A 24,873-nucleotide genomic window follows, 5' to 3' on the forward strand; every position below is an offset into this window, starting at 1 on the left:
CTGATGCATTTTAAATGTAACATGAACACATTTTAATATGTTGATATATTTTATCATTAACATGATGTGTTCGCAACTACAAACATGTGTTATCTTTTGTGTCAAATACTGTACGTGTATTTTGGGCCAACGGCCTTTATTGACTTAATAAACTGAGTTGAGTTGAGTAAGTCAATTCAACAGGACAATGATTCAAAAGTGTCATTAAACGCCCGAAAAGCTGTTATTTATAATATATATATAGTTATATATATAGTTACATATATATATATATATATATATTGTTATATAGTTATATATATATAGTTATATATATATATATATATATATATATATATATATATATTGTTATTGTACATTGTATTATGCCCTGATGAGCTGTGCGAAACGCGTTGGCTATATCAATATATATTTAAAATCCAAGACACGTGTTTTTACTTTTATTATATAATATTCACATATTCACAACGTTCATTTTGTTTGTGAAGGAAGTTTTGTATAACAATACAAGGTGTTGCTGCTTTCGTTTCCAACTATCTATACAGTGACTGAGCGTGTGGTAGTAAGTGATCAGTTTTGTTGGATATTGACATCTTGTCACATGGATTACATACACATGAATTCGTCATTGATTGAACAGTTAAACAGAGACAGAGTTTTGGAATACTTACCAGTATTAATGTTGGTTTTTACCACGTGTTTGGTCGTTACTATAAGACACGGAACGGCATTTGTATTCTACAAAACAAGCATATCGACAACAAATCTGATTTTTGCAAAACTCTCTTTTGCACACCTTTGCACATATACACAACCGTTAATCACGGGCGCATCCTCTTTTTGCGATAGATTGATAAATAAGCCAATGCTAAATCACAGGTGGCGCTAAGGACCGGATGTTTGGAAATGTCACGGATGTTCACAGTGATTAGGTTTTGTTTCCAACATATTTTGCATTATTTAAAAACGGCCAATGTACCCATGCTATTATAAAGGTCCTCACGTTTCCAAATGGGTTGTAATTGTATGTCTTTGTACATTTGTGGATGAATTAATCTTCGCTGAATCGCAATTTATTGTCCATTTTTTAAAATCATGCAAAATATGTAGGAAAAAAATACCAAACACAACCCAATAACCCTTACGAAATATCCGTGAAATTAAAAAAATATCCGGTCATAGCGCCAACTCGGAAGTAGCATTGGCTTATTTGTTAATGAATTGCAAAACAGAGATGGCGCCCGTGATTAACGACCATGATGTATGATTCTGTTCATCACTACGGCGCCGATATGTTATTCATACGCATTTAATAACGTGTTAGCTTGAAAGGTTATCATGTTTGCGAGCAATGCATGCGTGGCTTCATCTTTTTTTCGCAACAAAGCATACCCCCCAAAATCATTGTAATTTCAATTTACATACAACTTTTTAACGGATTTAGCTTAAACACATCATTGGCATTTTTGTTGACATTTCTGTGGTTGACATATTTATACGATAATGTGTAGAAACTGATTGTAAAAAAATGGGAGGGTATTGCTTAAACGATTCATCGAATACGTCAATCGAATATTCTCGCCCTTTCCGTCAAACATCGGATTAATGATAATCTGCGAGGGGTACCGATTGTGAGTACGGGATACGGACAGTCACGAGTCTATACCTATAAGGTATACGTGTTATCAATTGCGAGACAAGGGTTTTCACTGAGGTGGGTCAAATAATTTTATATACTATTATTAATTTAAAATTAACTAAAATAGGTGATTTTTTATAAGATGTTGATGACAACTCTATCGATAAAAATGACGAAATGGTGCACGGAAATGTTCATGCTATTATTTTATGTCAGCGTCATATTTTATGGCGCAATGTTTGTGTTTCGAAATGAAACCAAAGAAAATGGCTGAAAACAACGAAAAATAGACAAAATAACGTCACTTTATTTGCTGTTTTTAACAAGTAAAAACACAAATAAATATCAGGCATTAAGTGCGAGCATAATAATGAAATTAAGTGTTTTCTGTTTTTGTTTTTACTAAAGGCACCATACATAATAATCAATTATGGTTTAAGTCGACTTAATTAATTTTGTTAAACGCAGACGAAATATTGCGAATACTATAAGGGACAATTTAATACAACAATAGACCATGAATCCGTATTAAAGCAGAGGTCAGGAAGTTAACTCTATACTGTTGTGTTTTGTTGTTTTTGAAACTGTTGTAATCAGTTGTAATTTTATTACGGTTTCTGATAAACAGTTTAGTGCAAACATGAAGAGGAAAGTTGACAATCTGATTACCCCACCATGTTGATATTGAGTGTTTATGATACCGGTAAGCGTTTGTAAGTGACAAAACACTGCTTAATATCACAAGTGGACAATGCGAAGCTGAAAGATACTACAGTTAGTGTTTCCCCATCAGGAAATGGATTAAAGTAACTGATGAGTGTGTTTCAAGATTTTGCTTCTGTGTACCAGGATGCGTGACCAAATCAACCTCATGCGTCTAGTAGCAAAATGAATCGTTTACGTAGAGCGTTCATTTTCATCAGGGATGAACAATTGGTGGTTCAGTAAACACATTTAGTTGTCGTTTACCATTTACTGGATTATTCGTGTCAAAACGACGTTATGGATATAACATGAGTTCATGTATTTCAATTTCTTTGTTACGAAAGGAAATTGTTGTGTTTTGATTTATATGGAGCAATAACACTTGTATTTGTTTCATAAGAAATAAGTGTCACCGTGTTGAATTAATACTTGAAATGATTTAAGTTTGATCGGGAACATAATTTGTGCAAATAGTCTTGATTGTTTTTTTTAAGTATGCATTAGCAATCGCATTCATTAGAATAATGTGTGATAATGTAATAGAGGTCTAAAAAGCGGATATTATGTGAAAATGACATGCTTTAAGAACAAAAAAATACAACGAACCTGATGACATGCATAAATACGTACACGAAGACATAAAAAAAAACTACATTTGATTTTAAATTTCTCTGATGTAAACAAAAAGTATGTGTTAAACTCAATTATAAATAGCAGTAACATAGGTTATGTTTAAGCAGTCGCTGGTTTAAGAATATGTGGTAACTTTACGGGTCTAACCTGCCTTGAGTCATCGTTATCGAAATGGCATCATGCAAGTCAATCATATCTGTAACAAGACCCACACATACAAAAACGACATTGAAACAATTTCTTGAGTCAAGAAGTTTGTTTTGTTGTTGTTGTTCAACCATACAAATGGATTCGAATATATTCAAACCATTGTGCATTATTGATTTGATGCGAGTATAAACGATTTAATACCAACATGTTTTCTTCGCACACTTAAACAAAGATATGAATATTACCTAGGAATGTAATAGAAAATAAATATCCTTATATGATATCATCAATCAAATAGTGGAAACAGCAAGGTAATTAATAACAAGCAATGTAATTAATAACAAGCAATGCAATTAATAACAAGCAATGTAATTTATAACAAGCAATGTCATACATAACAAGCATGGCAATTAATAACAAGCAAGGTCATTTATAACACGCAGGGTAATTAATAACAAGCAAGGTAATTAATAACAAGCAATGTAATTTATAATAAGCAATGTAACTTATAACAAGCTTAGGTAATTAATAACAAACAAGGTAATTAATAACAAGCAATATTATTATTAACAAGCAAGGTTATTAATAACAAGAAAGGTTTCGCTGATACTACCACGTTTACCCGTAGTTGTTGTAGAGTCAAACATGTTTCGTATCAACGAAATTGCACCAAGCAATTTGTTTCCTAATATTGTCCTAACATGTTATATGCATGGAAAACATTAATGAGTTTCTTATGTAAATAATATGCAATGAAATAAAACTTCTCTTTCGTTTCTTTTCAGGAAAGACTTCTTCTGAGCTTTTATTCTCGTTTTGCTTCATGAACTGTTATGCTGTTTTGAAAAGAAAATTCGTATATACTCGCTTTAACGCTTGAACGCGTCGTGTGTGAACTAATTTAAACGGTATCTTTAATGTCATTTGTCTTGACCAATTGAGCAGATGATAGTTACTTCATTGCATACCCAACGTAATCTTCTGAAATAATACCTAAAAAAATATTGAAATTTAATGCGTTAGTGTTTCCACAGAAGAAAAACTGACCATATGCATTTGCAAGTATTTTTCTAACGGAAATACGTTTTAGCTATACTGTGTTCCTGCATTTGCATTACAAAACACTGAACTTAGTGTTTGCATCTTCAGAAATAATCAGTTAGTATTAAAAAAACTGTGAATTTTTGCTGATCGTCATGAACTCAGAGTGCCTTCTACGAATTTCACGCATGCTGATCATGCTTTTTTGCGCAATTTCTGTGACTGCAGCACATACCGGTCAGAGCGCCAGAATCGACGGCACTTTTCTTATTGGTGCCATGTTTCCAATCCATAATCTACACGAGGGTGGCACGTGCGGTGACGTCATACAGGATCAGACCGGCATTCAGAACCTGGAGGCGCTGTTGTATGCCATTGACAAAGTGAATAAAGAAGATCTTAAAGGCTTGGGTAAGAGTCGTGAGAACTAATGTCATTTTAAGCAATAGTGAAAAGTCAATAAAACAATATTCGTAAATTTGCTGCGGACGGACATTTTGAGACGTCATAGCAGGTATGCGTTAGTGTAAACCTTCTTTAAGCTCGATTGCATCGAAATCCTAAAGTTCATCGAGACGCTTTTTAGCACGTTTCTTTGATAGAAAAAGGACTTGGTGACTTGGGGGGGGGGCAATATTCTACTCGCATATTCAATTAACAAATACAATGCGTACATTTATTACGACCTGAAATCCACACCTGAAATATAAAAAGCATTGATAATTGTTGAAATGACAATCCAATGAAGCTTTGCAATTTCGACACAAAAGGTCGCTCTCTCAAGGGACTTGTTTACATATTTACTTTTCTAGCATTATTTAATTAATCTTCTAACAAATATGTAATATTTGAAATAGTTTAAAATATTTATAATACACATGAAACAGATTTTTTTTAATTCGCCTCCCTTGGGTTAAAACCTGGGACCGCTTGAAGCAAAAAAGCTAACGCACTGTCATTAAAGCGAGATTATACAATTTTTTTTAAATATTAATGAATTTATATAAAGCGTATAAAAAACTTAGTATACATATATTCCAATATAAATTAAAATAAAAGTTAAGAAGAACATGTGTCGAAAATTGAGAAATAAGCCAGATATTGAATTCTGAATTCGCAAATGTCTGTACAGTCGAATTCGCCAGCATGTTAATCATGCATGTACGATATGAATCTAAATTTAGTTTAACGGTTCATTTTAAATTCATGCAACGATATCTATTCATACGACACACGAACACTAACTAAAAAGACGAATGCTTGTCGGAAAATATGTACAAACAATCTTCGTCACAATTGGCTCGGGGCGCTAATTTAACTTTGCTGCATTTTATGAAATTCGTCTTACATGTATAATTTGTCTTGCCTACTTTGTGTTATTGCAACATATTTTTATCGATATATTACAATATAACACATATAAAAATTCGTATAATCTCGCTTTAAACAAAGCTGGCGTTTGTATATAAATGATAGCCGAAACGCTATGTTGGTATTCTGATTATGTTTTGCTATGTTGTTGCTGAATAATGGATGTGAAGCGTCACAAAAGCTTTTTATTATTGATGATTATCAATAAGGGTATATATGTTTGTAAAATGTTTCGTTGTCAAGAGCATGCAGTCCTTATCATTTGACACGTTTTCGGTTTGATTGCATATTAAGAAAGCGCTTGTACGGTATGGTCATTTGCTCTCGTGGATCTGTAAAATGATCTTGGAAATGCAGCAGACTGCATCATTCAAATAAGAACTCAAATATAAAGATACCGGCATGTTTAATCAACAAAATACTGTAATTACACAGATTGAATGAAACCACTCATTTTCACTAATTAATTATTACTTGTTGTCTGTGTTGTTGAGAACATTGTTGTATTCAACATCATATTTGTATTGCTAATATGCACATAATGCAGTTATATACACGTATCCTAGTCATTGAATTGTCTGTAATATTATAAATTAGGTGCAATATAATAAGTAACAATTAACTTAATTTGCTAAGACGGAGAACAGCAATAAAATAGTATTTTAGATTGACATATTTAACTTTCTTGTAGAATGCAAAAGTTTAATAACAATAGCAAGTTAACCTATCGTTGTAAACGGTTAAGCATCAGGTATCTGAAGAACCTAAATATGTTCAAATATATTTTTTTAAATGTCGTACAACTCGAACATGAATTATCTTAAGCAATGAAAGTAAAACATATAATTGAAGATCGCACTTCTAAACGGCGCCAACATAACAAGGTTATGTTGACCCAGTGTTGTTTTTATTGCAGACTTCAAGCTCGGCACTCTGGCATACGACACCTGCTACAGCGACACGGAGGCCCTTAAAAGGGCCCAGCAGTACGTGACATACCGGATCTACACCCTGGAGATGGACTCCATTTACAAGTGTAATGACAGCAGCAGCCCCTCGTAAGTGACGTCACATTCTGTGGTACCATGGTTATATCTGGCCTACCGATTTCATACTTTGTTGCTGTTAAGTTCATTAATGTTATTGGATTATTATGTATGTTCGATCGTACATCCAGTCGTCCGCCAATTCGTCAATCTGACTGCAAATTTGTCTGTCAGATTTGTCTGACAGATTTTCAGTCAGTCATTCAGCGAGGCAGTCTGTCTGTTTGCCTGACTAACGCTCCGCCTGTCTCTCTGTCTTTCTTTCATTCGGTTTGTCTGACTATCTGTTAGTGTGTAGGTCTGTCTGTACGCCTGTCTAAAAGTCAGTGGGTCAGAATGTAAATCAATAAGTCAGCCAGGCATTCTGTCTGTCTGTCTGTCTGTCTGTCTGCCTGCCTGCCAGTCTGTCTGTCTGTTTGTCTGTCTGTCTGTCTGTCTGTCTGACAGTCTGTCTGTCTGTCTGTCTGTCTGTCTTTCTGTCTGTCTGTTTGTAATTCAGTTTGTCAGTCCGTCAGTCTGTTAGTCTGTCTGCCTGTCTGTCTGTCTGTATGTCTGTCTGCCTGCCTGCCTTCCTTCCTTCCTTCAGTCAGTCAGTTAGTCAGTCAGTCAGTCAGTCAGTCAGTCAGTCAGTCAGTCAGTCAGTCAGTCAGTCAGTCGGTCAGTCAATCAGTCAGTCAGTCAGTCAGTCAGACAGTCTGCTAATCTGTCAGTCTGTATGTCTGTCTTTGTGTCAGTCTGTCAGTCTTTTTGTCTGTCTTTCTCTCTGTCTTTATGCCTGATTGTATGGCTGTCTGTCTGTTTAACAATATTTTAAGTTTAGTGATAATTTTAATTGTGAAAATATAGTGCACGTGTGTCAACATATTCGTTTGTTGTACTGTATAAATGGCTGTGAAGCCTAAGAGTTGAATATCTTACTTGTATCGGGTTTATTTAATTGCATGTTATTATGGATTTTACAGACTTGTAAACAACGGGACTTTGATCGGAGTGGTCGGGGCCGCCACTTCAGTTGTCTCCATTCAGCTGGCAAGCTTCTTTCGGCTTTTCAAAATACCTCAGGTATTAACCTCTTTACCATAACTTATCGAACAATTTTTAACGAAAACGTCAACTCATAATCAAAGCGGTTGAAGCTTTTGTTGCTGCTCCTAATTTAATGATAATGATAATGAAGATGAGGATGATGAATAAGAAGAAGAAGACGACGACGACGACGACGACGACGATGATGATGATGATGATGATGATGATGATGATGATGACGATTATGGCGATGTTGATAATGATGATGATGATGATTACGATTATGGCGATGGTGATGATGATGATGATGATGATGATGATGATGATGATGATGATGATGATGATGATGATGATGATGGTGATGAAGAAGATGATGATGATGATGATGATGATGATGATGATGATGATGATGATGATGATGATGATGATGATGATGATATTGATGATGATGATGATGATGATGATGATGATGATGATGATGATGATGATGATGATGATGATGATGATGATGATAATGATGATGATGATGGTGATGGTGATGGTGGTGATGATGGTGGTTATGATCATGACGGCGATCATGATATTGAGAAGGCGGAGAAGGAAGGGGTGGAGGGGTTGGAAGGGTAGAGGCGGATAATTACGACGATCATTCTGAAATCATTGTAAATAATTTGATGATCGCGATGAATTTTTTGTTCAGATAAGTTACAGTGCCACGAGTACGGAGCTGAGCGACACCTCGCGGTACGATTTCTTCATGCGAACTGTGGCCTCCGACACCCATCAGGCGAAGGCTATTGTCGACATACTCAAGTATGACCATTGATTTAAAACACTGCAAGGGCGAACATTTGATTTAAGAAAATTGATAACGTATAAGTAAGATAAGTTAGATATAAGGATTTTTTCTTTCTGGGAAAAAGTTTCTTCCCCCGGGGAAAACGCCTCCATAAGGTCATAGCAGTTGTCGATATAAATACTAATTATGTAGTAGGTTTTGTGAACATATGATATTTAAATTATGTTAATGCTTAAGTCTGAACGTTTAAAACGTATACATACATAATCTCGATTGTTCTATGCAAAAGGCAATATTGCGCTGTGCCTTTGCCTCTGACATACATCAGCTCAAGGCGATTGTCGTAAGTAAAAGTACGCAAAAACAGTGTGTACAGATTTTGTTTCGAGTGTAAGACACGCAGAAGAAAATCTAGACGTACAACTAACGTAAATCAAATAAATGCAACATAGTCTTTTGAAAACAAACCGGCGATGAAATTAACATTATGGATTGTTTGTCGTCAAGATTCAACGGGCGGACTAAAGATAAATAAACTCAAATTTTAATTGGTCGGGAATATTATCGTCTTTTGAACATATGCAACACAGATTTCTAAATGTATACATGTTTACTTGAGCTACCAAATGGCGAGATAGAAACAACAAATACAATGCCAGAAAAGGCGTCCGTGAACATGAAGCTTTTATTGATTTTGTCGTTCAGCCAATGAGTGCAATTTATTGGACAGTAGTTTAAGTTATTTTCTAATGAAGTTAAACATTCAAACTTAATGACGAGGATAATTACTAATAAGTCTTCGTAAGTCGTATTACGCAAGCGCAATAAACAAAACAAGTATATAAAATCGTGATTCAATTACAAGTTTCCGTTTAATATTAAGTGTTTACAATTGTCATAACTACATTTAATTGGTGTGTTTTAACACATGGCTGCACTATTTTTTAAATGAAGCTCTCATTTGGAAGTGTCATTAAACGGCCACTTACAATTAATTCACGGGTTTGTAAGGCAGTTATCTTGTAACGATGATTACATATACAATTTGCATATTTAATTTAAAAGCTAAACACTATTATGCATGTTTATTTATCGATGGATTGCACGAATATAGAGTTTATTTCAACATACATTAACAATGTGGCCATACCACGTGGTCCGTGACGTCATTTTGGCTAGTACGTCAAGTAGAAAATTGTAAACATTGCCTCCGCTAAGAAACTTCAAATCCACGTAAGTATCTTATAATTTACTCTATTTTGACAAAATGAAGCGCAGGCTATGGGAAAAGTCGAGCACTATTCCCGGTTATATAAATATTTGACAACAGATAAGTAGTTTAGTCTATCATTGGAGGCAAATTCCTAGTTTTTACGTTACAATTCACGCAAGCAAGACAAGCACATTTAAAATCTTCCAAAATATCTATTTTATATTCCCTTTGGCAGTGCACTAATATACGCGGACGTAAATAATTCCATATAAAATGTGTTTTGTCCGAAAACAGTATCTTAAAACACCATGTAATGACATTTCTAATGTACACCAACAATTTGGCAAACACGACAAGAAACGAAATTAAAGGCAAGCACGACAAGTCGATATTCGGCTAGAACGACTAGTATTTATAAATGTAGAATTGGTAACTTCCATGTTGTCAAATAATATACATCAATTAATGAAATCTGTGTGTCCCTTGAATAGTTCGTGTCTATTTACTGTCTTGTGAGATTTTGTACCCTGTCCTGTGTGCGTTCAGCCATGTATAATGTATAAAGTAACGTGTTTAAGATTTTAAAACAGAACAAATGAACACAATCTGCACTTATAAATGACTACTGAATCGAAATTCAGACATGATGTTACCATAACTTAGCCTCTCCGCCCATGAGGGATGAAGGGTCATGAATTTAATATTTATATTACCGGGAACAGTTTTTATTAAAACGTATAAACAAGTGTGCATTCATATGGAACATATTTGTGCGGTCAAAATATGCCTTTTATAGTTTTATAGTTTATAGTCACTATATGACGATATACTACACTGCCTTTTCCCAAGTTGTTTTCATATACATTGACTAAATTTTTGGAACAATCGCAAAAGTGTCAAATTAAAATATGCCGACCAAACTATCTTTTTTGTGATGTAAATAAAAAAGATAAAGCATTAAATAAACAAAAGAAAAATGAATATTGTTAAAACATTCATATTTGAAGTACATGTATAATTAGAACTGTATTGTTTTGTTTTCTTACAATATTTATTTTTCCTTTGTAGGAATCATGAGACCAAAAACCAACACTCAAACTCAGCAAGCGAAGCAAGCATACTCAGACGAGACGTCAGCAACACGAATGTCCAACGTGGATGTAATCTTGGATCAAAACCAAAGATGAAATATTCAATAAAGTGAAATATGAATACAAAAACACACATAATGTTTACTCAGCACACAGTCCCAGTTGAAATGCTGTTGCTAGGTGAACTTTAAGAGTACGGTGGGATACTGCGAGAAGAAGCGAGAGCAAGTTGCTAACTACTGATAGACTTGGACTAGACATCAAAGAAATTTAATCAGATACCCCCTTTCTGTAGAATTCCTTGCTTTAGAGTGATTGCAATCAAGTAGCTTGACTTGAGATAAAACAGACATTTAAATATATATTTATTCATGTGCATAATGTGTGTTTTAATTTGTCCAGTATTTAATGTAATGGAAGTGCTGAATATTTACTTCAGTCAAATAAATGTTAATGTTATGTGTTTCTTGTCTCTTTTATAAATCAAATCACAATTGCTTGCAAATAATTACTTAAAGCTTTGGCCATCATTGAGTCAAACGTTGTTTGTATAACCCTTTCAATGTTCCAAAACTATCAAATATTTCAACTGTCAATGACAAAAAATAATACTTCATTTCATATATCGTGTGACAGAGATAATTGATAAATTTGTGATAAAAGTAATGTTTAATATAACACAAAAACTCATTTGACTTTGCTTTTTTTCGTGTAATTTGCTCCATGCAGTTAAAGAACAACGAAGATTTGCTCCCTCTTTGTGAGAACCAATTACACGGATTTTGCATACATTTTGAACCGATTTGTTTTGTTTTCATTCATTTTTTTTCTTTCAGAAATGAACACTACGCAGAGTATAATGTATGTTTTTTTCTTATTAATGGAACAATATTAAATGCCATCATATCATTTAATCACACGTAAATCACAAACTAAATCACTATTGCTATAATATAATTGTAGCACTAACAAAAAATAAAATGCAATAAAAATAAATAAACGCAACAAGTAAACATCGTGGTATAAACAGATAAGATTCAAATGTTAATTATGATTGAGATTTGATGATAAAGCTATTATCACAACTATTAAATCACTGGTAAATCACAAATACATTACAGACAGGTGAAACCACATTATACACGTCATTTGTGTTTTTTCCCGTAGTGCCTACACAGTGAACTGATATTTTTGTAGGGGGCTTTGCACACACTTTGCAGACATTTGTTTTGTCTTCACTATGTGTTTTCAGATGTTTCTCGCTTATGCGCCCAAGTTGTTGTCTTGTGCTCACATATTTCACAATCTATCGCTCGAGAGCGCTATATGACAATGACCTGTGTCTCTGTTATTGTCGTCTAGATGGAAATGCAGCCCCGCAACAGCTAAAGGGTAACATCCCAACGTGTGATCTTTCATGATATACCAAATTGCGTCTGTGCTTATATCCTCTGGCGCATATAGCACATATAAATCGCGCTTCTGCCGTCATGCTGCGTATCTGAAAACATAAAATATCACATATACATATGCATTTTGATTCTGTATTCACCGTCCTGCCACCATTAGAGTATTATAATCATATAAATGTAATGTATGTGTAATGTGTGTTACCGTTTCAAATATTACATCCACTTAACCACATATAATAACTAGACAACGGGCATTACTAAATCTACATGTTAAAAGCAATTAAAATCAACGTTTACAACAGTACAGTTTAATCCTTGCAATGACCTTAACAGTTGGAAAGAACATGGACATAACCAACAGTAGATTATTATTGAGTATTATTCTCTCTCTCTCTCTCTCTCTCTCTCTCTCCTCTCTCCTCTCCTATCTCTCTCTCTCTCTCTCTCGTCTCTCTCTCTCTCTCTCTCTTTCTCTCTCTCTCTCTCTCTCTCTCTCTCTCTCTTTCCTCTCTCTCTCTCTCTCTCTCTCGTCTCTCTCTCTCTCATCTCTCTCTCTCTCTCTCTCTCTCTCTCCTCTCTCTCTCATCCTGCTCTGCTCTCTCTCTCTCTCTCGTCTCTCTCTGTTCTCTACTGTCTCTCTCTCTCTTTCTCCTCTCTCTCCCTCTCTCATTCTCATCTCCCTCTGCTCATCTTCTCTCTCTCTGCTCCCTCTCCTTTCACTCTCTCTCTCTCTCTACTCTCTCTCTTTCTCTCGTCTGTCTCTCTGTCTGTCTGTCTCTGCTGTCTGTCTGTCTGTCTGTCTGTCTGTCTTTGTCTGTCTGTCTGTCTGTCCTATCTTGCCTGTCCTCTCTGTCTCTCTCTCTCTCTCTCTCTCTCTCTCTCTCTCTCTCTCTCTCTCTCTCTCTCTCTCTCTCTCTCTCTCCCTCCCGCTCTCTCCCTCTTTTTTTCTCTCTCGCTCTTTCTTTATATGAAAACATGAACATCAAGTTTGAAGTTTGCATGTCATATATCATGAACATTTGAGGATTCCATCGGAAGTCATTATTCCTGCAGCATATAATTATTGCAATACTATCACTCGTACACGTCAATAACTTTACGTTACGTGAATGCACTGCAGTTTGACTATATGTATTTTTGAGGGATGGGGGAATTAAACAAAAGCGATAAATTACCTTTATTCGTATTCAATGACATTACCGTCTGCTTGCAGGCGTTTCCAGTGGACGTACGTGACCTGTGTTTACGAGGACACCAGTTATGGTGACAGGGGCTACCAGGAGCTTGTGCTGGCCAGCAAGGAGAAGATCTGTATCGCTGAAGCGGTTAAAGTCAAACGGTAAATTATTATGTATTTTAAATCTAATACACGGAGAAGAGTCTTTTGATAATCAGTTAAGTATACAATTGAACCTAAATGCACGTGCGTAAAGTGTCGTCCAATATTATCATATGCAGTCTCTTTTTTATGGATTGTTTAGTTTACAAAAAAAACTTCTCAACGAAAATCCAGTCGAAGCGGAAAGTGACGTCTTAGATTAGCACGTGTGAGATGCACAGGCGAATCTGTGACGATACTTTACGTGCGAGGACTAAGCCCGCTGTTCCCACAGCGTGGTTCAATTCTATAAACTTGTGTCCAGAATTTCAATTTCCGGCTACATGTGATAAGTGTTTAAAGGTAATGGGCTATCAAGACCTAACCGTGGTCATTTTTCGACTGATGATTTTTTTTCCTAAAATATGTTTAGCATGACACTGATAAAACAAATTAAACGTACAAATGTGCACGTAAAATACTAGTATTGATAAATCCCAATACATTTACTTTGCCAATCATACAAAGAAAGCACTACATCTTGACTACTTAACAATACAACAACCACGGTTATTTATACGTTTATCTATATGAAGCACGTTTGAGTGATAAGCTTCCTGTTTCAATGTTTTATGTATATACACTTGTGAATGAAGACGACATTCGCTGAGATCCAATTGCCAAAGATCCTTTGTTGACTCTCAAGTCTATACGTCAATGCAATACAATAATGTCATGAGCAGAAGACTCGAAACAATACATCATGTGAATTACTAAGTGACCTCTAAAATATATCAAACTTTAAACGCATTAAGAAGTTTTATTTTGTGTCAATCACTAATTAGCTCTATCTGTTATCATACTTTAATTTACATTCCCATTTAGATTGTGTTTAACATGCTCTTGCTGTACTTTTTAACCCTAGATTTATTGAAGTTTAAAGAGCATTTGCATTTGCATTCATTTTGAAAGTTAGTCAAAATGAATAAGAATTTTCAACTTGTATTAGACACTTATTTTCTCTGTTGCGTCTAATATTCATTGTTATCCGTTGTTTCTGGGTATTTTCCAAAGGACTCGGGTGCATAAAAGATGCAGGGAAAAAAAGATGTATGTTTCATGTTACCCAACCTTTCAGAAGAATGACCCGACCTGGGTCTTTTGTTGATTTTAAATGTAATCAGTTCGCTGCTTTATGTCATAGTTGATACCATTCACTTTTACACTTTTGTTAGGGCTCTTGTGTCAGGGATTGACATTCCGTTTTTTATTTTTGCAACTAACCGTTCCTTTAATAATCTACAACTAACATGGAACTTCACAGCAAACCTACCCTTTTTGTTAGTGAATTGATATGAAACAAACCACATGTATATAACTGTATATATTCGGTTTCTTGATTATGCGAATTGTTTGCTTGCCCAGAGGTGCGATGCTACGAACGAAAACGAAGATTAATGCCGGAATTTTGCCGTTGCACCTTCAAATGATATCTTTTACGGTGAATCACTGTTGTAATTCTATGTCATTGTGTGCCTTCAAGAGAACTACGTCGTGTTTGAAACTTGAAACTGGAAACTTGTTTATTTGCTTAAACGCCAATTGCTATGAAAATACATGTTCAATGGCGTTTTACAATAAGCTGAAAATAAAACAAGTTAAACAATATATAAATAATAAACCAATGATAAACCTGGTAAAAGAATTCAATGGCGTTTAACAATAAGCTGAAAATAAAACGAGTTCAACAGTATATAAATAATAAACCAATGATAAACCTGGTAAAAGTATTCAATTATGGCGTTTAACAATAAGCTGAAAATAAAGCAAGTTAAACAATATATAAATAATAATCCAATGATAAACCTGGTAAAAGAGATAACTTCGGGGTTATTTAAAACATTGAACCACATACGGTATTTCGATTTAAATACATAATCTCAGAAAAATGCATAAAAATCACGGAAAAGGTAAGTTTTTAAATTCTTCTTAAAAGATTCTTTAGAATTCGATTGTCTAAGATTCTGAGGCAAGGAATTCCAAAGTCTCGGCCCAGCGGTACTGAAGCTCCTGTCACTGAATGTCTTTCGCTTATTGAACGGAACGTCATATGGGTCCATGTTATAGCCGCATGACCGCAGACCTTGTCTATTTGGAGTATGTTTCGTGAGCAGTTCAGTGAGGTAAGTCGGGGCCTCATCATTTGAGCACTTGTACATGAATGTAAGTAGTTTGAAGAGTATCCTTGCTTTGATCGGCAACCAGTGCAACTCATATAACGCTTGTTTCGAACTGTCAAACTTGCTTCGTTGTAAAACCAATTTGGCGCACATATTCTGAATTCGTTGCATTTTGTTGATTTCGCACTCTGCCACACCGTACAGAATTACGTTACAATAGTCAAGGTGTGATAGAACAAGGGTGGCAATGAGAATTTCTGCGGACTGTCTTGTAAGATATTTTCTTATGCTTTTGATCCTAAAGTAGTTTAATATGGCAGAACGACATTTCATTGATACATGTTTTTTGAAACTTAGGGATTCATCAAGGAATGCACCAAGGTACCGTATTGTTGGCTCTCGCTCTCTCGCTGGATTATGCCCCCTGCAATGTTTACTTCCTTTGTATGGATTTTCTGGAGTTGTTTTCGATTGCCAAAGAGAATAAACTCAGTTTGTGATGTGTTCATTTTTAATTTATTTGTATTCATCCAGTGGTTAATAGTAAATGCACATTTTTCAAGTTCAGTGATTGCGTTCTTTTCATTTGAAGTGGACGGCTTAAAAGTTGTCTTGGCAATGCAATCATCAGCAAACCCATATACTAATATATTTTCTGGGATGACATTAAATAGAGTACCAGCATAGGCAAGGTATAACCATGGTCCTAAGCAACTTCCTTGTGGTACACTGCACTGCAGGGGGCGCGCCGTTGACCGTCCGTCATTCGCATGAACAGTGCAACAACGACCCCTCAAATATGAGTTCATCCAAGCAAGTGCGGTGTCTTGAAGACCATAATAGGCCTGAAGCACGTCAACCAAAATGTCGTGGTCCACGGTATCAAAGGCTGCACTAAGGTCAATGGCGATCACGGCTGTAACTTCCTGGTTTTCCATGCCTGCCAATATGTCATTTACGAGCCTCAGTAAGGCAGATTCGCAGGAATGATGCCGATGGTAGGCGGATTGGTTCTTCGGTAGACATGTACATTTAAACGAAGTAACACTGCTTTTTCAATCAGTTTTGAGAGAAAGGCCAGATTACTCACAGGTCTATAATTTGAAAGATCAAGATCTAAGCCAGCCTTTTTTAGAAGTGGACGAACAATGGCGTGTTTGAATGTGCTAGGAAACACTCCTTGTCGCAGTGACATGTTTACCAGGTTAGTGATAAAAGGAAGAAGAGCGTTTATATGAGATTTTAAAATATCAGTGGGGAAGATATCTAACTCGCATGATGTGGTTTTCATCTCCCCAATCATTTCCGTATCTCGTCATGGTAACGATATTCAAATAACTGCAACAATGAACATTTTTGTTTGTTGGTTGAACGTTTTCAAATGTACTAAGAGAGTCACGAATGTTTTGAATCTTTTGAAGAAAAAAATCAGCAAATTGTTAACATGACTCATTATAAGTTTCGCAGTTCGGATATGGATTCGTCGACTTCGTTTCAGTGAGTTCCGACACTAAACCGTACAATCGCTTCTTATCTCCTTTAGCACCAGCAATTTTATCATTTAAAATTGTCGTTTTCTCGCGTTTTAGCGCGTTTACATAATTTGTTGTCAAGTGTATGAACTGTTCATAAAGATCCCTAGTTTTATGTCGTAACCAATATTGTTCGGCCTTTCTCGCTGCACATTTCAATCGGTACATATCTTCGTCGAACCATGGTTTTGGAGCTCTACAGATTTCCATAACTTACTTACAAGGCGCATGCTTCTCAATTGTGCTTTAAATTTGCGATTTAAAAGAAATGACGTAACCATCGACATCATCAGCATCAAAATTAATATCTTGTTAATCACGCGAGAACGACTCTTTGTCAATTTTTCTAAAGTCTCTTTTTGTAACTGATTTTCGTATTATGTTTTCCTTTTCTATGTCGAGAGTAATCTTCACTGCAAAATGATCCGAAATCGATGGTCCCTTTTCGCATTTTTTTTATAGTAACAACCTGAACTGACTCAGTGATGACCAAATCTTAAATATGCCCACCGATATGAGTGATAAAATCTACATGCTGGTCTAGACCCAAGGCAACAAGACATTCCTGAAATTCCAAAACGACAAGGCTATTGTTCTCATCGATTTGAATATTAAAATCACCAGATATAAGAATATTGGAGTATGACGGGAGAATTGTTTCAGAAAAGTCGCAAAAATCTCTGACAAACTGACTTACTGTTGATAATGACGGGGGCCTGTATACGCCAATGACATGTATTGTAATGTTTTTGAATACTAGCTTCCATATGCCGAACTCAAAACTTCTTTTACAGCCGCGTTTCAGTAGAACCATATTTATATTACTTTTACATACAACAGCGATGCCACCACCTATTCTGTTTTGTCTATTTGCAACACTTATTTTGTATCCGTTTTGATTCAAATCTAAACATTCAAATTTATATTGTTCATCATCCGTATACCATGTCTCGGTTAAAAGTGCAAAATCGCTTTTATTCTCTCTCAAATATTGACCAATTAGCACATCTTTATTCTCCACTGACCGGCAGTTTAGATTTACACAGTTCATCTGTTCACGCTGTTTGCTAACAATACTGACCGTTTTTGGGTAGATAAGATTTAGATGATTTGAACCGTTAGGTTGCAATATAACCTTTTTATTTTATGCTTTCCGGTGGTTTATAGAGAAATATCAGTGAATTAAAACTGATAATTTCACTGTTTCAAACAATGAAAATTATCTGTGAAAATTATCGATAATTTTCACTGTTTACTGTGAAATGACGTCATTTTTTTGACGAAATGTCGTCATTATCCCGGCGAAATTCTTTAGTTAAACTCTTTAAAAATGTATATAAACTGTGAAAACAAGCATAAAATAAAAAGAAAATTTGTTGGATTCGGTGGAATATCGATTTTAATTCACTCGTGCTCATAGAAAATATAAATTTTCACTCGTGGCTGCGCAACTCGTGAAAATAGTATTTTCTATGATCACTCGTGAATTAAAATCGATATTCCACCGAATCCAACAAATATCCTCTATTTAATCCCTACGCGTTTGCCTCTCCGACGTTTCTAGCTCCGGGCGATGTTGAGTTCACAAATAGCTTTGATTACCTGGGGTTGAAGGCGACTTAATCCCCTATTGTTTGCTATGAACTGACCAATGTTCACCAAAAAATCTGTTATATGTCCGTAACGTTGTATCCAAAATGATGATATTTGGAGAAAAGTCTTTTGTTACTAACGATATGAATCTTTCTAATAATGACACAATAGAAACATAGACACACAATACAACAGCGACTATGTTCTTCATGGATACATAGGTAAATTCGATAATTGTCACCGTTTAGTCCACACACAAATCAAGAAAAACAAGATCACATAAAGCACGTCTGCCTCAGATGGCGACAACTTCGAAGCTTATCGAAGCCAATCTCGCGTTCGCTAATGAATGCTCTACATAAGTATACCACATATAGCGTGGAAATTCAGCTATTGCTATAAGGAGCAATAACTTTTCGAAATAGTTTACGAAACATTCGTTGATTTTGAGTGTTTGTGGGCTTTAAACGTTCTATCCTTCAATAAATGTATATATTTTAAATATGCAATATGTTTTTGTTCATCGATATATTATCTACATAATGTATTTTTTAATATATATTTTTTCGCTTTGTTAAATAGATTTGTTTCTTCCGAAGATGCCAACCAACGGCAGTTGGAAGACGCCATAAAATCACTGAGACGTCATAACAATACAGAAGGTGAGAGTCTACCTTTGACTTTTATCAGCAAGGATGTCGCGAAACTAACATTCGGCAGTGAAAATTTCAACATCATTCAAACTCTCTGAACTCTCAGTCCCGAATATATTATAGTACCATTATGATGAATACATTAGTTTCGTAACTATAATCAAGTTAGAAAAATAATAATATGACCAGATAAGTGTTTTGTTTGTTCTGCCAAACATCTCGTGCAAAATGCCTACGAACAAAACTGAGTACATAGATAAATATAGTACAGAGCGAGTCATTTATGCTAATCAAGTTCCCATCGGGTCAATGTTGGCGACTGAACGTATTTTATATGTGTCATGTTAACCTCATGATTTTTGTATGTGATCATGCGTTTGCAAGAAAGTCCGGAAACCCCTAAGCCAGAAAAAATCGTATAATATAGGGTTCATAGGACTGTTCTGTTTCTCAACCTGTTATTTGCTTGTAGGTAAACCGGTTCCATAATTAAATACACAGTTAAGCAAAAACTATCACATGAATGTTTTTTTTTAAATTATCATTAAAATTGCAGCAAACAATAATTTTCATTTTATTTAAAACTGTTTCGTTTTTAAAGACATGCATGAAGTAATGAATGTCGTCGACATCTCTAGAGAGCTTTTGACTGTGTGTAATTTTCTTCATTTTTAACTTTTATAAGGTTATTAATTAACTTACTTTTAATATTGTTTGTGGCAATATTTGGTCATGTCATTTTTAATAACTTCAAGTAATTTATGTAAGCCAAATTCAACACAATAATCATATATATCGTGACTAATTATATTATTCTATTTCTTAGTATTTACCGCTTGAATAATATAACTTAATGTACCCGACACTGATTGACATATATAATTGAATAACCGGTAAGTTGATTAACGCTGAATACATTAAATTCCATATATGATTTCGGTTAAAATAAGTACAAGAGTATTCAAATTTTCTATTGTTTTGTTGTTATTTATCTCACGAATCTCTTCATCAACAACATAGAGTATGAGTATGAAATTCACCTGGCATGTTCTCAAATTCAAATGAGTTTGCAAGTACCATTTTTCGTATTCACCAACCGAATTTGAGATTTAAGATAACATATAGACTAATAAGCAAGAAAAATTCGTCAATCGTTAAAATATATACAGGCTACCACTAGTATTCTATCATTAATGAAATGCTCTATATGATGATAAATTAGACAGACGTGGTTGATGTTTGACTCAACATACAACAATTCTTGAATATCCCAACCTAAAGAATATCATGTATTTTTGGACAAATAGTTTGGCGAATACTTGGCCAGGCCGATGTTGGTGAGCTATATAATGTTTTGAGACATATTGTTTTTGTCTCAGGAAAGACGGTTGTTATCCTATTTGCATCGGACGACATCGTAAATAAAATCTTCCGAATTGTCGACAAGATGGAATTCCAGAATCATTTCCAGTGGGTGGGGAGTGACGCCTGGACCGGAAGAAGTGTCCCAACGGAGGTTCAGGACATTGTGAATGGTACCATTGGGGTCCAGCACAAAATACGGAACATCACTGATTTTGACGAATATTTTCTCAAGTAAGTATAAGGGTTTGCTTGTGATTCGAAAAGAAAAGATCGAAACTGACCAGGAGGCAAACACAGCTGAGTGTCATGTTTTTCTCTCCTTTTTCCCCATCATCTCAGAAGAATCAAAGTTCATATTTGAAATAATCAAGAGTCAAAGTTTAAAAAAAAGAGTTGTAGGAAAGCGATGTCTTAGTATGCTCATCTGGTTGTTTGTTTTACTGATGTCTTATTTTGAATTGAATATGTGTGTTTTGAACACAAAGCAAACAGCATAAGGGAAGCATGGACATGTTATCATATTTTGATTGTAGAAAGGTTTGTCGTTTTCTTAATGATATGAATTGGTAACTGCTTAACATATAGCTCGTAGACTCTAAAACAAAACAAAAATAAACTTCCTTTAAAATGAAGTATATACTTTACAATGAATTATTTGTTATCAATCACATCATCGTAAATTCAATCACTTTTACATCTATTCACAACTCAAATATTTAATCATGTCCACGTGTACTGCTATGTTTACATGCTTTCAGACTACGTCCCGACACAAATACACGGAACCCATGGTTCAAGAAGTACTGGGAACAAATCTTCAACTGTTCCTTCGTCAGTAACGCCATCAATCCCGAAAAGATGAAGCATGTACCATCGTGTGATCCGAACCTTGAATTGTCCGAGAAAGGTACGTACATGTATATCATAGAAGCATTGTGCAAAGAAAGCTGATACGACGTTGCTTTCAATGGACACTTATTATGCAAAAATTTAATGTGCCTATCAAGGAAGTGCTGTCGCATGCTCACTTTAAACAGTTACGTACAAAACATGTGGCCGGGATTCGAATTAATAATAAGCATACGTCTTTTTGAAAAATACAAAATGTCACGTTGGTGGTTGCTTTCTACCATATCGTCCTGACGTGATGGCGGACAAAGGCGGCAAAACGAAAACACCTCACAAATATTTTTTTTATAATTGTTATTTTGACGGGTATATTTTTCGTGTTTGTGTCTGAATGTTAGTTGTTCTGGCGTATGGTCATTTTGTCAGCCATCAAACCGCTAGAATATTGCTATTTCAACTACCATATGTCATCGTTATTCATACTCTCAGAAAGCTCTTAAAACTTATATAGAATTATTCCTTGGTTTGAACATTTATTTAAGGTTTTTATAATTTTATTTAAAGTTTATGAGTTGAAAAGTAACCAATGATCTCCGTTTGACCATTAAAAATACACTTTTCCCAAATAAACCGATGGGATCTGTATGGTGTTTCTCTGTGATTACCTCTGTAAAGATATACTCTAGTTAGTCAAAAACACAAACTCTGTATATTGTATAACCATAATCAAATGGACTCTGTACATTGTATAACAACAATCCAATGGACTCTGTATATTGTATACCCATATTCCAATGGACTCTGTATATTGTATACCCATAATAATATGGACTCTGTACATTGTATATCCATAATCAAATGGACTATGTACATTGCATACCCATAATCCAATGGAATCTGTATATTGTATACCCATACTCCAATGGACTCTGTATATTGTATACCCATAAATCAATGGACTCTTTATATTGTATACCCATAATCCAATGGACTCTGAACATTGTATACCCATAATCAAATATACTCTGTACATTGTATACCCATAATCCTATGGACTCTGTATATTGTATACCCATAATCCAATGGACTCTGTACTTTGTATATCCATAATCAAATGGAATCTGTATATTGTATACCCATAATCATATGGACTCTGTATATTGTATACCCATAATTCAATGGACTTTGTGTATTGTATACCCATAATCAAATGGACTCTGTACAGTGTATACCCACAATCCAATGAACTCTGTACAGTGTATACCGACAATCCTATGGACTCTGTATATTGTATACCCATAATCAAATGGACTCAGTATATTGTATACATATAATCCACTGGACTCTGTACATTGTATATCCATTATCAAATGGACTCTGTACATTGTATACCCATAATCAAATGGACTCTGTATATTGTATACCCATAATCAAATGGACTCTGTACATTGTATACCCATAATCCAACGGACTCTGTACATTTTATACCCATAATCCAATGGACTCTGTACAGTATAGACCAATTATCAAATGAACTCTGTCAAGTGTATACCCATTTACATGTTAATCGATGGAATACATTTCCCAATAAACCGATGGGGGTGTTTCCCCATAAACCAATGGTTAAACTTAAGAAATTGATGGACTCTTTTTCCCATACAGGTAAATACCAACGCAACCTGAACACCTACGCAACAATGGACGCTGTATATGCATTCGCACACGCCTTGAAAAAATGGCACAGACGCTTGTGTGGCCAGGTGAAAGGTGTTTGTCCCGCTATGGAAAAGGCAAAGCCCGAAGACCTCATGCTGCAAGGATATCTCAAGAATGTCACTTTTAAAGGCATGTATGAATACTGTTACATATTGTGAAAGTATAGTGGATATGGTGTTCCTTTAAAGACATAGAGATTAATCTTTCAAGTTCTACTAAGGCAGCATTCTCAAAACCAATGAAAATTGATTATTAATACGACGAAATGATCTCGAGAGTGGCACCATATGTCTTCGACGTTCGATTTATTTAGGCTTATTTACGCCCATGCATAAAGACCCGTTTTTGCAGATATAATATGTGTCTATAATGCTGAAATAGTTTTAAATGAAGCCTCGTTATTTAAATTTATATTATATATGTAAACTCATTGTTGTGTATTATAAATGCTTTGAATGTTAATAAACGTTGATTAAGAAGACATGTTTATACGAGAATTGTATTGTTTAACTCAATGTATGTGAACTGTAATCGATCAGAATTGGACCACTTAAGATTATTCTGTGTGTCCAAAACTGATTACTTATTTGCACTGTCTCTATAGAATTACTCAAGTCAATGACTTAATGAGTCGTGTTCTGGGAAAACTGGGAATAATGCATGTGCGCAAAGTGTCATCCCAGATTAGCCTGTGCAGTCCGCACAGGCTAATCAGGGACGACACTTTCCGCCTAAACTTGATTTTCGGCAAGGAGGGACTTCCTTGAAACTAAAAATACCATAACAGCGGAAAGTGTCGTCCCTGATTAGTCTGTGCTGACTGCACAGGCTAATCTGGGACGACAGTTTACGCACATGCATTAAGCCCAATTTTCTCAGAACAAGACACTCATTGTTACTGAAAGCTTCAAGTGGTTTTGTCCTTAAAGTGGTGTGTTACAAGGGGAATATGGATAAGTTATCAAAAATATTTGTCTGATTTTGTAATACGTTTGACATCGTGTGAGTGTTTTGTGTAGAAATACACTTGTGTCTGCTATTGAAAAACTTTTTATAATTGAATAGCGACTTTTTTCCAAGCATTTAAATAAGTGCAATAAAAGTAAACGACACGAAAATTACGGGAGTTATTTTTCACTTACAACACAAATAAAACTGGCTCTTCAAAAATGTAAGGGTTAATAATGCTAGACGATTGTTTTCTTGTTGTTTTCACAAATCTTGTTGTGGCATAAAATATGACGCTTTAAGAAGACGATACACTATTACTCAAAAACTTCATTTTTAGAGAAATCGTTTTAGTCCAAAAACGTTTACTTTCCTTTATACGGTTTCTAGACAAGCAGGTTTCAAATTTGATACCAAACGTTCTGGGAAAATAAGCTTTATGCTGATTAGTGACGCCACTATTCCTTCTAAACTGTAATGTCCTCAAGAAGAGACTTCCTTTACATGGAAAATACCAAAAATCGGAAAGTGTCGTCTCTGATTAGCTTGTGCGGGCTGCACATGTAAATGCGGAACGACACTTTACGCAAATG

General features: G+C 35.1%; 1 protein-coding gene across 1 annotated transcript in view; it reads left to right on the forward strand.

Annotated features, from left to right (window-relative positions):
* Positions 1-560: 560 nt before the first annotated feature.
* The window catches only part of LOC127842175 (metabotropic glutamate receptor 7-like), a 29,944-nt gene continuing 5,631 nt past the window's right edge, over positions 561-24,873 (forward strand). The window contains exons 1-10 of the mRNA XM_052371533.1: positions 561-681; positions 3,913-4,579; positions 6,456-6,597; positions 7,548-7,647; positions 8,312-8,424; positions 13,340-13,465; positions 19,332-19,411; positions 20,782-20,998; positions 21,526-21,674; positions 23,279-23,461. Coding sequence (XP_052227493.1) covers positions 4,324-4,579; positions 6,456-6,597; positions 7,548-7,647; positions 8,312-8,424; positions 13,340-13,465; positions 19,332-19,411; positions 20,782-20,998; positions 21,526-21,674; positions 23,279-23,461 — 1,366 coding nt within the window. The 5' untranslated portion in view covers positions 561-681; positions 3,913-4,323. The remainder of the gene's footprint in view (positions 682-3,912; positions 4,580-6,455; positions 6,598-7,547; positions 7,648-8,311; positions 8,425-13,339; positions 13,466-19,331; positions 19,412-20,781; positions 20,999-21,525; positions 21,675-23,278; positions 23,462-24,873) is intronic.

The sequence above is a fragment of the Dreissena polymorpha genome, chromosome 8, assembly GCF_020536995.1.
Source record: "Dreissena polymorpha isolate Duluth1 chromosome 8, UMN_Dpol_1.0, whole genome shotgun sequence".
NCBI classification, from domain to species: Eukaryota; Metazoa; Mollusca; class Bivalvia; order Myida; family Dreissenidae; genus Dreissena; species Dreissena polymorpha.